Source organism: Eptatretus burgeri, chromosome 9 (genome assembly GCF_056783735.1).
Source record: "Eptatretus burgeri isolate ZD-2024b chromosome 9, Ebu_testis_v1, whole genome shotgun sequence".
NCBI classification, from domain to species: domain Eukaryota; kingdom Metazoa; phylum Chordata; class Myxini; order Myxiniformes; family Myxinidae; genus Eptatretus; species Eptatretus burgeri.
The window spans coordinates 35128778-35142224 of NC_140969.1; the positions used below are offsets into that span (position 1 = coordinate 35128778).

General features: G+C 40.1%; 1 protein-coding gene across 5 annotated transcripts in view; it reads left to right on the forward strand.

The window, feature by feature from the left end:
- LOC147019888 (6-phosphofructo-2-kinase/fructose-2,6-bisphosphatase 4-like) overlaps positions 1-13447 on the forward strand; it is a 167343-nt gene that overhangs the window by 72718 nt on the left and 81178 nt on the right. For all 5 annotated transcript variants that reach the window (XR_015061564.1, XM_085894702.1, XM_085894703.1 and 2 more), the window contains exons 5-6: positions 5307-5381; positions 11625-11681. Coding sequence is in view for 4 of the 5 variants with exons in the window: in XM_085894702.1 (XP_085750828.1) it covers positions 5307-5381; positions 11625-11681 (132 nt within the window). In the remaining variant the exon portion in view is untranslated. The remainder of the gene's footprint in view (positions 1-5306; positions 5382-11624; positions 11682-13447) is intronic.

Consider the following 13447-nt stretch of genomic DNA (forward strand, 5'->3'; position numbering starts at 1 on the left):
GCCTCGATGGCGCACCGACTGTGCTGGTCCTCGCCCACACGACCTCGACCAAGCCTCTAATCGGGTCCTGCCTACTACTCATCTCTCGCCTCTTTGAACTCCGCCAGACATGATTACCACACGTGCGGCTGTGGACAGAACTGCACAGCTTTTGTCGGGTGCCGCACCACGGAGCATCCCTTCCCTCGAAACGCTCAGGTACCAAAAATCCCCTGTGCATGATGCAAGTTGGTTGGATCATCATATAATTACTGCCACGTTTAAGGTTTCGTCAAATTAAATTACCAACTGCCACCTCTTAGGATCATTCGGTAGTTCTGCCAAGCTGAGCCACACTGTCAGCTGTTCCTCCCAATGGGGACAATTGGAGTGACATATGCAACACGATGCCTCGGCTCAGCCAAAATGATGACGTTAATTGCTTAAGAAAAAGAAAAATTCATGCAAATGAAATTAATTATGGAGCCACTTCACATGACTAAGACTAATACAAATTATGTCATTGCTTAAACAAGAATATATTAACAAATTATTACACATGAAGGAAAGGAAACAATTTAAACGATATCAATAGAAAGGAATGAAAAATACAAATATTGTTAAGTCGTAATTAAAAATGGACAAGCTATGATTTCATGAGTTAATAACAACAATAATATAATAACTGCAGAAAAAGTGTGGGGGATTAAAAGAAAAATATACTTTTAACCCCTCAGCCCGAATTGGCGTTGTCCGGGCGTCTGTCAACTTTTGGTTTCCGTCAATTTTGAGGAGAATGCCTTGTCCGATTAAATCCATTTTTGCAGTGTGTGTTGGGGCTGGGTAGAGGAAGGTTCCTTTCGATATAATCAGTGCGATGCGATATCCAATATGGCGGCTAGGGCAGCCATCTTGAATTTGGTTTCCGGACAGTAACTTGAGAACGGCATGACAGATTAATTTTATTATAATGGGGGTGGTTAGAGTAGGTTCCTTTCGATATACAGCACAATCCAATATCCAATATGGCGGCTAGGGCAGCCATCTTGAATTTGGCGGGTGTCCGGGTGTCTGTCAACTTTTGGTTTCCGTCAATTTCGAGAACGCCTTATCCGATGAAATCCATTTTTTGCAGGGTGTGTTGGGGTTGAGTAGAGGAAGGTTCCTTTCGAAAATGGGCGCGCTGCGATTTTCAATGTGGCCTCCATGGCAGCCATCTTGAAATTGGTTTCCGTCGATTTCGAGGAGAACGCCTTGTCCCATTAAATCCATTTTTGCAGGGTGTGTTGGGGTTGAGTAGAGGAAGGGTCCTTTCGAAAATGGGCACGCTGCGATTTTCAGTGTGGCCGCCACGGCAGTCGTCTTGAAATTGGTTTTCGTCATTTTTGCGAATGGCTTGGCTTGTCCGATTAAATGCATTTTTGTAGTGTGTGTGTTGTAGTTGAGTTGAGGAAGGTTCCTTTCGAAAATGGGCGCACTGCGATTTTTCACTAACTGCCACGGTCGCCATCTTGAAGTCTGATTGATTGATTTTCGATATGACGTCCAACGTGCTCTAACTGACTGCATCATCGTGATATCACTGCTTCCTTTTACAATGCATGGGCTGAGGGGTTACGCCCGCTTTGCGGAGCTATTTTTTGTTGTTGTTTACAAAGCCTCGACTCGTGACAGAGGGTAAAATTGCAAGGTACTGACAGTGTGGCATTAGGTGGACACATGATAGAGGAGAGTGAGGATGGGAGGAAACAGTAACTTACAAGTAAAAGGGTTGTGCAAGGTAGGGCCACCTCCCTGTGCAGGTAGTGCTAAATGGGGTTAAAGGATTGGTTCACTCTACTGTATTTGGTCTGCTGGCATTAACTGGTTGGTGATGAGATCCCATGGTGTCCTTCAAAAAGAGTAGGTGAGCTATAGCCAGCAACCTAGACAAATACCAAATTCCTGCCCTAACCTATAGAGAGGCACCGCATCAGTGGCACAGCCACACCCAAAGCCAATGATGCTATGATTGAGGAACTACTGAATTTCTGGTGGCAGAGGTTCCTTTTTCACTCCTGTCTTTGTCAGTGAACAGGATATCTCAAAAAGTTTAACACAGATTAGGATGAAATTTCATGGAGAGTTTGTGTGTGACAAAGACAAAATTATTGGATTTTGTTGATCCGGATCCAGATCCTACAATTTTATGTTTAAGTGATTCTTCACCATTGAGACAAAGGGCCGAAAATGATATGCAGCACGATATCTGAAAAAGCTATGGACGGATTCAGATGAAACTTGGTGGACCAGTTGGTTGTGTAACTATGACGAATTGATTCAATTTTGGTGAAGAGACTAATTGATTCGATTTTGGTGAAGATCCGAATCCGGATACGAGAATTGAAATTTTTTTTTGAAGTGATTCTTCACTGTTGAGATATGGGAGAAAAAAACGATATGTATATATAGCATGATGCTTCAAAAAGTTGTGAATGAGTTGGTTTGGTGACGAGAACTAGCCAATTCAATTCTGGTTTAGGTCCAGATCCGGCCGATCGGTGGAACACAAATCGTAAACTGTTCAGTCTGGTGGATGTATGCACTCTACCGAATGTCATTCTAGTTTCCTCTGCCACCGAAGGTGGAAGGAGGTTATGTTTTCACCCCGATCTGTCTGTCTGTCTGTCTTTCTATTTGTGTGAAGGATATCTCAAAAAGTTGTTTCCAGATTCGGATGAAATTTGGTGGACTGGTTGGGTGTGGGTCAAGGACGAATTCATTAGATTTTGGTGAAGATCCGGATACTGGAATTTTAAAGTGATTCTTCGCACCATTGAAACATTGGCCCCAAACGATATTTAGCTTGATATCTCAATGTTGTGGACTGATCTGGACGAAACTTGGACATGTTGGGTGTGTGTGATGAGGACAATTTGATTCAATTTTGGTTAAGATCTGGATCTGGCTATGAGAATTTATAAAGTGATTCTTCACCATTGAGAGATTAGATCAAAAATTATACATATATATCCCTTCCCATATCCTTTTTTCGCAAGACTGTGTGGGTGAAGGTGCTCCATGAACTCTCTAGTTGAGGATAGAACAGATGGCTGGAACAAGTAGGGGATGACAAATAAAGATGCACCACCTGCTTGAGTAACTTGTGGCAGGGGTGGGATTGAATCGTCTCCTGAAGGCAGTTCCACAAACAGGAGAATAGAGGACCAATGAGCTGGAGGTGTGTGGAAAGCCTGGATTTTTGTCATGTAACCTGAGGGGGGTTGATGGAATATAACTTGTATGTTGGAGATCTGAAAGAGAAGAGGGAACAATCCTGGATGAGAGGCGGTTAAAAAAATACAAAAAAATCCATAGGTCATCGACCTGTCTGCAAAGTGAGAGCAATATAAATATGACTGACAAAGGTAGAATAACAAATGGCAAAGACAGTGCAAGTGAGTTGAGTATACGGAGGATAACCAAATTGTCTGGAGCGATCGAGGCATCGGTTTGTGGCCTATACACCTCCCTAATATAGGGATGCGTCAGGAGAAAGTGTTTCATGCTTGTAACAAGATCACTCATAGGGCTGTTACTCTGCGAGTATTGATAATTTAGTTGATGTGTAAGAATTGCTCTTTCCTTTGCAGTTTTATCAAAACTTTTTGAAAATAATTCATTTTCAAATAAGATGAACTGGTTATAATAGTTTCATAGAAATAGCACAGGTGCCAGAAGGATGGAAGGTTGGTAGATCACACAAGGATGGAAGGTTGGTAGAGCAAATTAGGTATTTAGTAAGGTAGCACTTGTAAAAATTTAGAATAATTAGGAATAGTTGGCATCTTATGTATTATTTCCGAGTTTGCGGTTTCGTGTCGCGCTATCTTCGACTTTGTTCTGCGCTCGAGTAACGTGATATTCGGCTTGCATTATCTCAAAGACCATATGAGGTGCATGGTACAAAAAAAGTAAATAAAATGGTTCTGAAACAGTGAAATCGTATTCCACTTACTGCATTAAAGTAAAATTACTACTGATACTCTGCATCAGTTCCTTTCTCAAACACACCCACCCCAACATGTCGCGCAGAGCGCGGGTTATGCTCGTGGATTAATAAAGAGAAGAGACCCCTGTTGTAGCCTTCGAACAGTATGTGGTGTGGAGAGCTGTTTACTTTGAGCTCACAATCTTTATTCTATTCCTCCTCGTCATCGTCACTGATCATTGTTTTGTATTATCTGCTTCTTTATACCCCTCATCCTTCTGAATACATAAATCATTGTGCACATACTTGCATTTCCATGGCAGTGGTATATTTATACAGAACACTCAATTGCATCCCCCATGCTCACATATACCTCTTATAACTGTTTTATGTGAGAGACTTAACCACATTGTGTGTGAAAACTGCATGAAAGGTGTGCAATTCACAATAGTCTTGTCGTCCTGTGATGATTTTGCAGATGTAGCACACTTACCTTGAAGCAATCTCATCTCAGTTTGATTCTCGGCCCAACTATAAACTGTTGGATAGGTGCTTCTCAGGTAGAGCGTTGCATTCGCAAGTGCACCATCCTTCGAATGGATGTTGAGCTGAGTATTCTTTCTGCTAGCTTTAGTCTGTGAATGGTAATCTTGTGGTGTCCTTTCACAAAGAATTGGTGAGTTATCGCTGACACACTAAACGATTTATAAAATCCTGCACAATTTGTTTTTTTGTATACATAGTCGAGGAAGAGCTCGTGCAGTGATGGGATCAGGACGTAAGACAAAAACAGAACACAAAACACACATGCATCTGGTGGACAATAAGGATAAAATAGCAATGCAATGACGAATAACATACACAAAACAGGACGAATCCGGTTTGGAAAACTCAGCTTTGGTGAGGTGGGATGGAGGAGCTCAAATTTCACTATGCACATACAGAGAGCCTGAACTGGAACCTTCAGCCAAACGTCAGGCTTGGCCAGCAGGTTGGTCAAAAATCTAGGCCAAGCATACACTGGCTGTCCCAACAAGGTTCCGTAGTAGTAGTAGTAGTAGTAGTAGTAGTAGTAGTAGTAGTAGTAGTAGTAGTAGTAGTAGTAGTAGTAGTAGTAGTCGTCGTACAGAATCCATGGTGTGTTCATTTGCACTGTATATTTTATTATATATATATATATATATATATATATATATATATATATATATATATATATATATATATATATATATATATATATATATATATATATATATATATATATATATATATATATATATATATATATATATATTGCGTGATGTGAATCCACATTTAATTTAAATTGTATATTCCATGAACGATGATTCTTCATTAGGTGTTTGATGCAACAAACTCCACTCGAGAACGTCGGGAGCTCATCCTTAACTTCACAGAGGAAAATGGATACAAGGTAAGGGTAAAACTGATTTAAAATGTTTGCTTTTGGCCAATGTATTGTCCCTTGGTGGATGATTATTCTGCGTACTTTCTTTCAGACTTCCTGACTTTAAATGTCCTCCATCGGTATGGCGATTCATCCGCGATTGTAACCCTTGCCAAGAGACTACTTTGACAGAACAAATGCTCTGCAAAGAACATTGCATGTTGTGTGTTGTGTGCGTGAGTTTATGTTCGTTTGGTTATCAGGCTCGGTGGAATGAAAACCAGACTTGGTAGCATTATCGTTTGAGGGTATCCTCTCAATTTGTGAAGTCGGCGGTTCGAACCCTCACCGAGTTTTACCAAAGACTAAAGATGCTACATACTGCTTCCTTGCTTGAGGATCAGCATTTACAGCATGGAGCATAGATAAACCCCAAAGGTTGGAATTTAATAGGGGGGAACAGGGTTAGATAGGGTGGGGGGGGGGGAACAAAGGTTGGAACAGGGATTAGGGGGAGGATTTCTTCTTAATTGCTCTTCTGAGTTCGGAGCTAAAATTGATGTAATAAAGATTGCATCACCACCAACAGGAGTGACCCAGGAAGTTGAGTAAATTTCCCAAGCTTCGTGGCTTTGCTTGCCTGAAGTCAAGTCTGGTGTTGTCTCATGTATTTGTCTGCATGTGTGTGCATGATTTGTTTGGCAGCTCTTCCACGAGCTTTAGACTCTGTAAAAATAAAAAAAATAACCAGAGAGGAGAAGAGAAGAGAGGAGAGAAGAAAAATGAGGTGGAAGGAAGGAGGACTAATCTGAGAAAAGGCCAAGGGCATCTATGAATAAAATGGGCATGAGATAAGTCCCAAGTTTTCCACATGCATTACAAAGTATGAAAGAATGAAATAGGTTATGAGAGTGTTCTCATGATAACCTGATTTATACAAGTGGAATTATTTTTCTTTCTGCCAAAGTCCCTTGGAAGTCAGATTGAGGATGACTGAGGCATACCTCAGGCGTGAAATGTATATCGTCATTGAGTTCTTGTATTGAATACCAAGTTGCTATGTTTTCAAGCTGAAGCAGAACAACATTTCCAAGTGTTCTATGTCATCGTATCTTTTACCCCATGGGCTCCTTCAAGGAATGTTACCAAACTCGACAGCATCCAATCATTGTTGAGTTCCTGTGACGTCATCTTTCAAATAACGCCGTCAGGTTGTGAAGCCTCCTCACATAGGATAGGGGGAGGCTTATACCTGTTGTTGGGTTTGTTTCTATAATTTGTGTCCCAATTTCTAATGGTTCCTCAGTTTATTGGACCCTGAGGAGTACTAAACCATCATTTAGGTTTTGGGATTTTTTCTTCCTTTTTTTTTATGCCAATATCCGAGTTGTAACTTGAAGCTGAATGGGACTTTCGGAATGACATTTTGCCTCAATAAGAAAGAAAAGTATGTGGGTTGACATATTTTTGACCTTGTCCTAATTTTTACGGTCATGACAATTGTAGACATTTTACATTTTTTCACCACAACTCGACTTTTGTTGTCTGATCAGAAGGAAATTGCCCTCCCTATATAACCTCGAGCAAGTCGTATTTGTGCTTAATTTACATAATATCCCTCCGGGTCAAAGGTGAAATTGCAGTCTGGGGGGGGGAAAAATCACTTTATTTTTATTTTTATTTTTTGCCAATGTGGAATCTCAAGGACCGCTTGGCCTTCCAAGATGTTCTCACATCATAAAGAATACCTGATATTTGAGTCGTCTCCTTGACCTACCTTTTTTAGGCCGGGGGCCAGTGGGACCTACCTTGCACCCCCCCCCCCGCGACAATTTTTCACTGACACCACAGTGTTCATATCTATCCCAAGTATCAGAAAAAAGATGTTCCCATAAAAATAACTCATTTGCACTATGCTTTATTAAGCTGTTTCCATTTTTGCATATAATTAAGCTATCCAAACATTATTCTACATCTCTGACAAAGGAAATATGTTCACTTTATCCCTTGACCCTCCTAACATATGTGTAGCTTCCTCATTTAGAAATTTCCATGTACCAGAAGTTGAGATATTTATGAAAATGAGAATTTCCATAATGGCGGATCCTAATTAGCATATCAATGCATTTAAAATTATTTCCACTACTTTCACTCAAACAGAAAATAGTTATGATTCCCTTAAACCCAACAGACATCATAAGTCACAGTTATGTATTATATCAGGCCCACATAATTAATTCTATTGATTAATCTGATTTCGCATGATTTTCGAACGATTCATTGTGCTTTGTATTATATGCTAATTAGACTACTTTAAAAAATTCAAAAATTTTAATATATTTTTTGGCAACACTTAAGTAATGTTTTTTTGGAAAAAAAAACTGACGTGTGGTAATTACAAGGAAAGAAAATGGAAATTCTTGCATTTTTGTGGGAATTATCGTCTTTAAGTCAAATTTAATCAATATGCAAATGAGCTAATTAGCATAAACAAAATATATTTTAATACGTAAATGTATAAGCTTTAATTTGACACCAATTTTGTGATTTTATGTTTATATTTGACAGACATATTGACATTTTGCCGATCTTTGTGACATTCGTCTATTTTTGATATGTTGCCATGGAAACAGCTTAATAAAGCATAGTGCAAATGAGTTATTTTTCTGGGAACATCTTTTTTCTGATACTTGGGATATATATGAACACTGTGGTATCAGTGAAAAATTGTAGTGGGGGGGGGTGCAAGTAGGTCCCACTGCCCCCCGGCCTATAAAGCAACATAAACGAGTTGTGACAAAATGAGATGGATGAGTTGGTTAGGTGACGAGAACAAGCCGATTTGATTTTGGTTAAGGTCTGGATCCAGATCTGGCCTATCAGTGGGATACAAAATGTAAACTGTCAGCTTGGCGGAGGTATATGCGCTCTACCGAGTGCTGTTCTCGTTGGTGTTGTCTTGATTGCTGTGGTTGTTGTTTGCGTGCTCCTTTCATGGAATTTTGTATGTATTTTCTTGCTTCAAGAAGTATTACTGTATATTAACTTGTGTGCTCCTCCTGTATCTGCCATGCTTTATTCTAAAGAGTTCCTGCTGTTGTACCATTGGCACACACACACACACACACACACACACACACACACACACACACACACACACACACACACACACACACACACACACACACACACACACACACACACACACACACACACACACACACACACACACACACACACACACACACACACACACACACACACACACTGATGCTGCTCAGCTTGGATGCGTTTTTTTCATTGCCATTAAGGTTTATGCATGGATTTTCAAACTGGTAATTTCAAACCTTCTGCTTTGGAATGACCTTTGAAAAAAGATGCACAAAACAAAGAGCACTAGGTGCCACCATACGTGTCAGAATCTTACAGTTATGCTGCCCTCAGGGCATGAGATGATTATGCTGATTCTCAGTTACTATGCCCTCAGGGCATTAATATATATTTTTTTTAGAATTACCGTTGGACCTTGACATTCGTGGGGAATACATTGCTGAAAAATGCTGCGAATGTTGGGGCATTATTATTATTATTATTTTTTTTAATTCTATTTTTTACATGTAATGGTCTCAGCTTGCAGTCGAGCGATGACAGAACAAATCAGGCCACAACCTACCAAAGAGAACAGCAGAAAAAAGGGTAAAAAAAAAACAACAGCAGGGCAGAGGGAGAAAGTATACTGATGGAAAAACAAGGGATGTAGGTCATGATGAGGGGTAAGGGAGAACGCAAGAGGTGGACAGTATAGATACGTAAGCAAAATTGTGTTTGACCAGTTTGTGCTTTTTTTTTCCCAATGTCGAAGGAGAGGGACGAAGCTGCTGCCTGTCTGTCAAAAAGATGAGAGATGTCATGGCAGAGTGGTGCCATCAGCAAAGAGATAAAGAGTATTTTTTCCAGAGAGTCCGTGAGATTATTGATGAAGATTAGGAATATTATGGGGCTTAGAAAACTTCCTTGGGGTACTCCAGCCTTGACACAGAGAGATCAATGAAAGGGTTGTGCTAAGAGCCACACATTGACTATGAGAGGGGAGGAAGTCAGTAATCCAAGAGTGTGGTTGGCCTTGGATTCCATAGGCAGTTTGAAGAGCAAGGCAGGATGCCAGACCATCATAAGCTCGAGATATGTCCAGAGAGAGACGGCCCTCATCTCATGTCTGATATTGAGGGCCTCCACCATTGTTTGGAGAGTAGAAGCAGCATGTCTAAGGTAGAATGACCAGGCGTGAATCCGAATTGATGATCTGAGATGAGGCTGTTGGAGAAAAGGAATTATTTTATGTCAACTGTGGTGATGGATTCCGCAACCTTGCTGATGATTGGAAGTAGGCTAATTGGACTTCGTTAAGGGGATCTGTTTTGCATCTTTTATGTAATCCTGTGATGTTGGCTGATTTCCAAGCAGTTGGAAGATGAACTATTGTAAAAGGGCAAAGAGGGGAAGCACAAGAGCAGCAGAGCAGGTTTTTTGGACATGTGAGCTGATTCCATCAGGTCCAGTTTCAGTCAGAATCAGGGGTTGCCAGAAACTTTTCCCCCTTTTCATAGAGGGGTTATGGACACAAGATTTTGAAGCAAACACAGAATTGAGGCATTTGGCCTTCTCACAAGCGGAGTCGATTGTGGTGCCATTTGAAGTGAAGGAAGGGATGGAAGGAGCGCATACACCAGAGACAGTCTTGACAAGGCGCCACCAGTTTTTAGAGGAGGGAGCCTATTTTGAAAGCTCATTATTGAGATTGGACAGATGTTGTTTTCTGGCTCTCCTGAGGATAGACACACACTTGTTGCAGGCTTTGTGGAATGATCTGAGATAGTCTTTGGTCGGACTTGTCTTCCAGGAGGAGAATGCAAGTTCTTTTAAAGCATCAGCCTCACACTAGGATTCAGAGAACCAAGAGCAGGAGGATGGGTAAGATAATTGAAGACTGGATGGGATGAATCTTTGTGTAAGAGAGCAGCTCCTTGTGGAAGAATTTCCAGGCTGAATTAATGTCGGTGGCAGTGGAAATAGGAAACCTGTCCGAAAGTGTAAAAAAAAAAAAAAAAATATATATATATATATATATATATATATATATATATATATATATATATATATATATATATATATATATATATATATATATATCAATAAAAAACACATGAAGTGCAAATGTAGAAGCAGGTCACACTTTATGATAGGTGGGGTCCATGAAGAGCATGGCTGAATGTTGGGGTCTGACAGTACTGCAAAACGGAAGGTTTTTGAAAGTGTCAAAAAGACGATTTATGTTCTGCAGTGTTCAAGTATATAATTAAATTGAAATAAAATTGATTTCAAAGGTTGGAGAATTTTCTTTTTTGGATTTTAACACCGTTGATGCAGCGTCATTTAAACCGTCTGCCTGGTGTTGGCTTGATGTTGAGGGTGGTGGGCTTGGGATCCTCGGATCCTGAGTTCAAAGCCCCCTTGGCTGGTGAATTAACACCAGGTGGGGTTGACTCTGCCTGTCATCCATCTGAGGTCGGAAAAATGAGTACCAGCTTGCTGGTATCCTGTGTCAGAGTGGCGACTCATTCAGGATTGTGTCCAATAGCCAAGGAGACTGCTTAGGCAGCACTAACGCTCTGCACAGAGTATGATCCCAATGGATGGATGGATTTACACCATCTTATTTTAACATGTTACATTAGGTATTCGTGCCGATTGCTTGTGTCCTTTATGACCGCTAAAAACGGTAAGTTTCGTGTTTGGAAAGATTTTCAGTTTTGTTTGACTCCCAGACAGGCAGACAGACTAACAAATCTCACTCCTCTCTGCGCATGTAGAATTGGCACAAATTCAGTCAAAGTACTGCTTAACTATAGGCTTGTTTTCCGAATGGCCCATTCCCACTCTCTCCAGCAAGGATAATCTTTAATCAAATGAGCTCCTAAAATCTCTGATATTACAGCATTAATTACCAATTCAAGTTGTAGTTTTCTTAAAAGACAAGAGTTATGGATATGTGTAAAGCATAGTCTCCAACAGACAATGCCATTTCTGTTTGGGTTCCAGCTTGATGAAAAAGTCAAGCGGGCAGAAAGGAAAAAGGTCTTTCACATTTCCATCCACACCATAAATGGCTCTTCAAATATTAATCATACCCAAGATGGTAGCCCTTTAATGTGAATGGTGTAAATATGATTTGTCAGTATGTGATGGTCCCTTTTCCTGTCTTTACTGCAGACGTTCTTTGTGGAGTCCATTTGTGATGATCCCGAGGTTATAAACACAAGCATCATGGTGAGTTTCATCAGCAGTGCAGAATATGAGGCAGTTTGATACTATAGTGCCAGAAGGTACTCATGTTTCAGAATATCAGAAATGAGCAATCTGTAAAAATACAACTTGAACTGAGATATGACGTAAATAGTTAATTGTTAAACCAACGCAATTGATAACAAGAAAAAGAGCAATCAGAGATTGCAGACCCTCGCCAGGACTTTTGTGTGGTGTTTGTGTACAGGTGTGTTACGTAATTAATAAGACATAATTGGAACTGCCACTTTATAACTGCTGGCAGTGATAACCGGGTACCAAGACATCCCGCTTTTATTGGACACCCTGACCCTGACCCATGATGTTTTTCATGATTATTCAGTTGAATTTATAATGGGATTAAATTAATCACGTGACCGATGACATCATCAATTTTTTTTTTCTGTAGACTATTTTATCCCTAGAAGACCCTCAAAAATTTTCATACTGATCAGATGTAGCGTTCTACATATGCAATGTCACACCGAAGGTACCTATGATGTCATTAAAAAAATCACACGTATTCCCCATGAGGTCACTTGGCTGTGCTTGGATGGGTTTGCTGTGTGCCAAGTTTCAATATTTTCCTTGGTGCGGTTTCAGAGATGGAGGGCCAAAGTTTTTCCGTTTTTCCAACAATGCTGCCACACCACATGACCTATGACGTATTAATTATATTAAATCATTCTACATGAGTAGTCACACCTATGGTGAAAATTTCATCTCAATCTGACAAGCGGTTGCGGAGAAAAACACAAAAGTTCTGTGCGGACAAACAAACAAGCAGTCATAGACTGGTACTTACGAAATCGTCTACTTGACCTCTGACCTTGTCTAATAAAAGCTGTCTCTAGAGAAGGAAGCGACGCAAACCAGAAGTTTCTACGATGATTCTGTACCAAACCATCAAAAATGGAATGTTTGACCTCACTGTGACCTTGACCTTTGACCGATTTTGACAAAAATCTAATCGGCACCAGCCATCACCCTCCTGAATCACATGGTGTAATTTGACATTGGTAGCTTCTTCCGTTCTCGAGTTATCGTGCCTACACACACACACACACACACACACACACACACACACACACACACACACACACGCACACACACACACACACGCACACACACACACACCCACACACACACACACACACACACACACACACACACACACACACACACACACACACACGACGGAAGTCATAAATATACTTAGATTTCGTAAGTAACAAACGGACCCAGATGCAATACCCTCTCATCCGGTGAGGGTAACTATCTATCTATCTATCTATCTCTCTATATTACTAAAACTCTCATTTTGTATATATGTATGTATGTTCCTGAAATACAGCCAAAATGGTACACGAGAGCACAAAAATTTTCGGGCCATCTTACTCAGCATTCTCCTGTGGTGTGCATTATCAAGTTTCGTTTATATCAGGCAATGAAAAAATTATTTAAAAATCACTTCTCGATTCAGTCAAGTACTCTTCGGGAGAATTTGATCAATGTAAACAACCTCAGCAGTAGTTTGCTGGAACTATCTTTTTTTTTTTCTTTTGGAATGATTTATTTTAAAATCTCACATTTAGTGTAGACAAAGAAGGATTTATCTTTAAGCATAAAATAAACATCGCCATTTTGATCTAATACTTCCGTGTTAATTAATAAATAAAATTGTGTTTAGAAGATAACGCACAATAATTTCTTTGACTTTCTTTTCTTCGTTTTTTTTTTTTTTTCACATT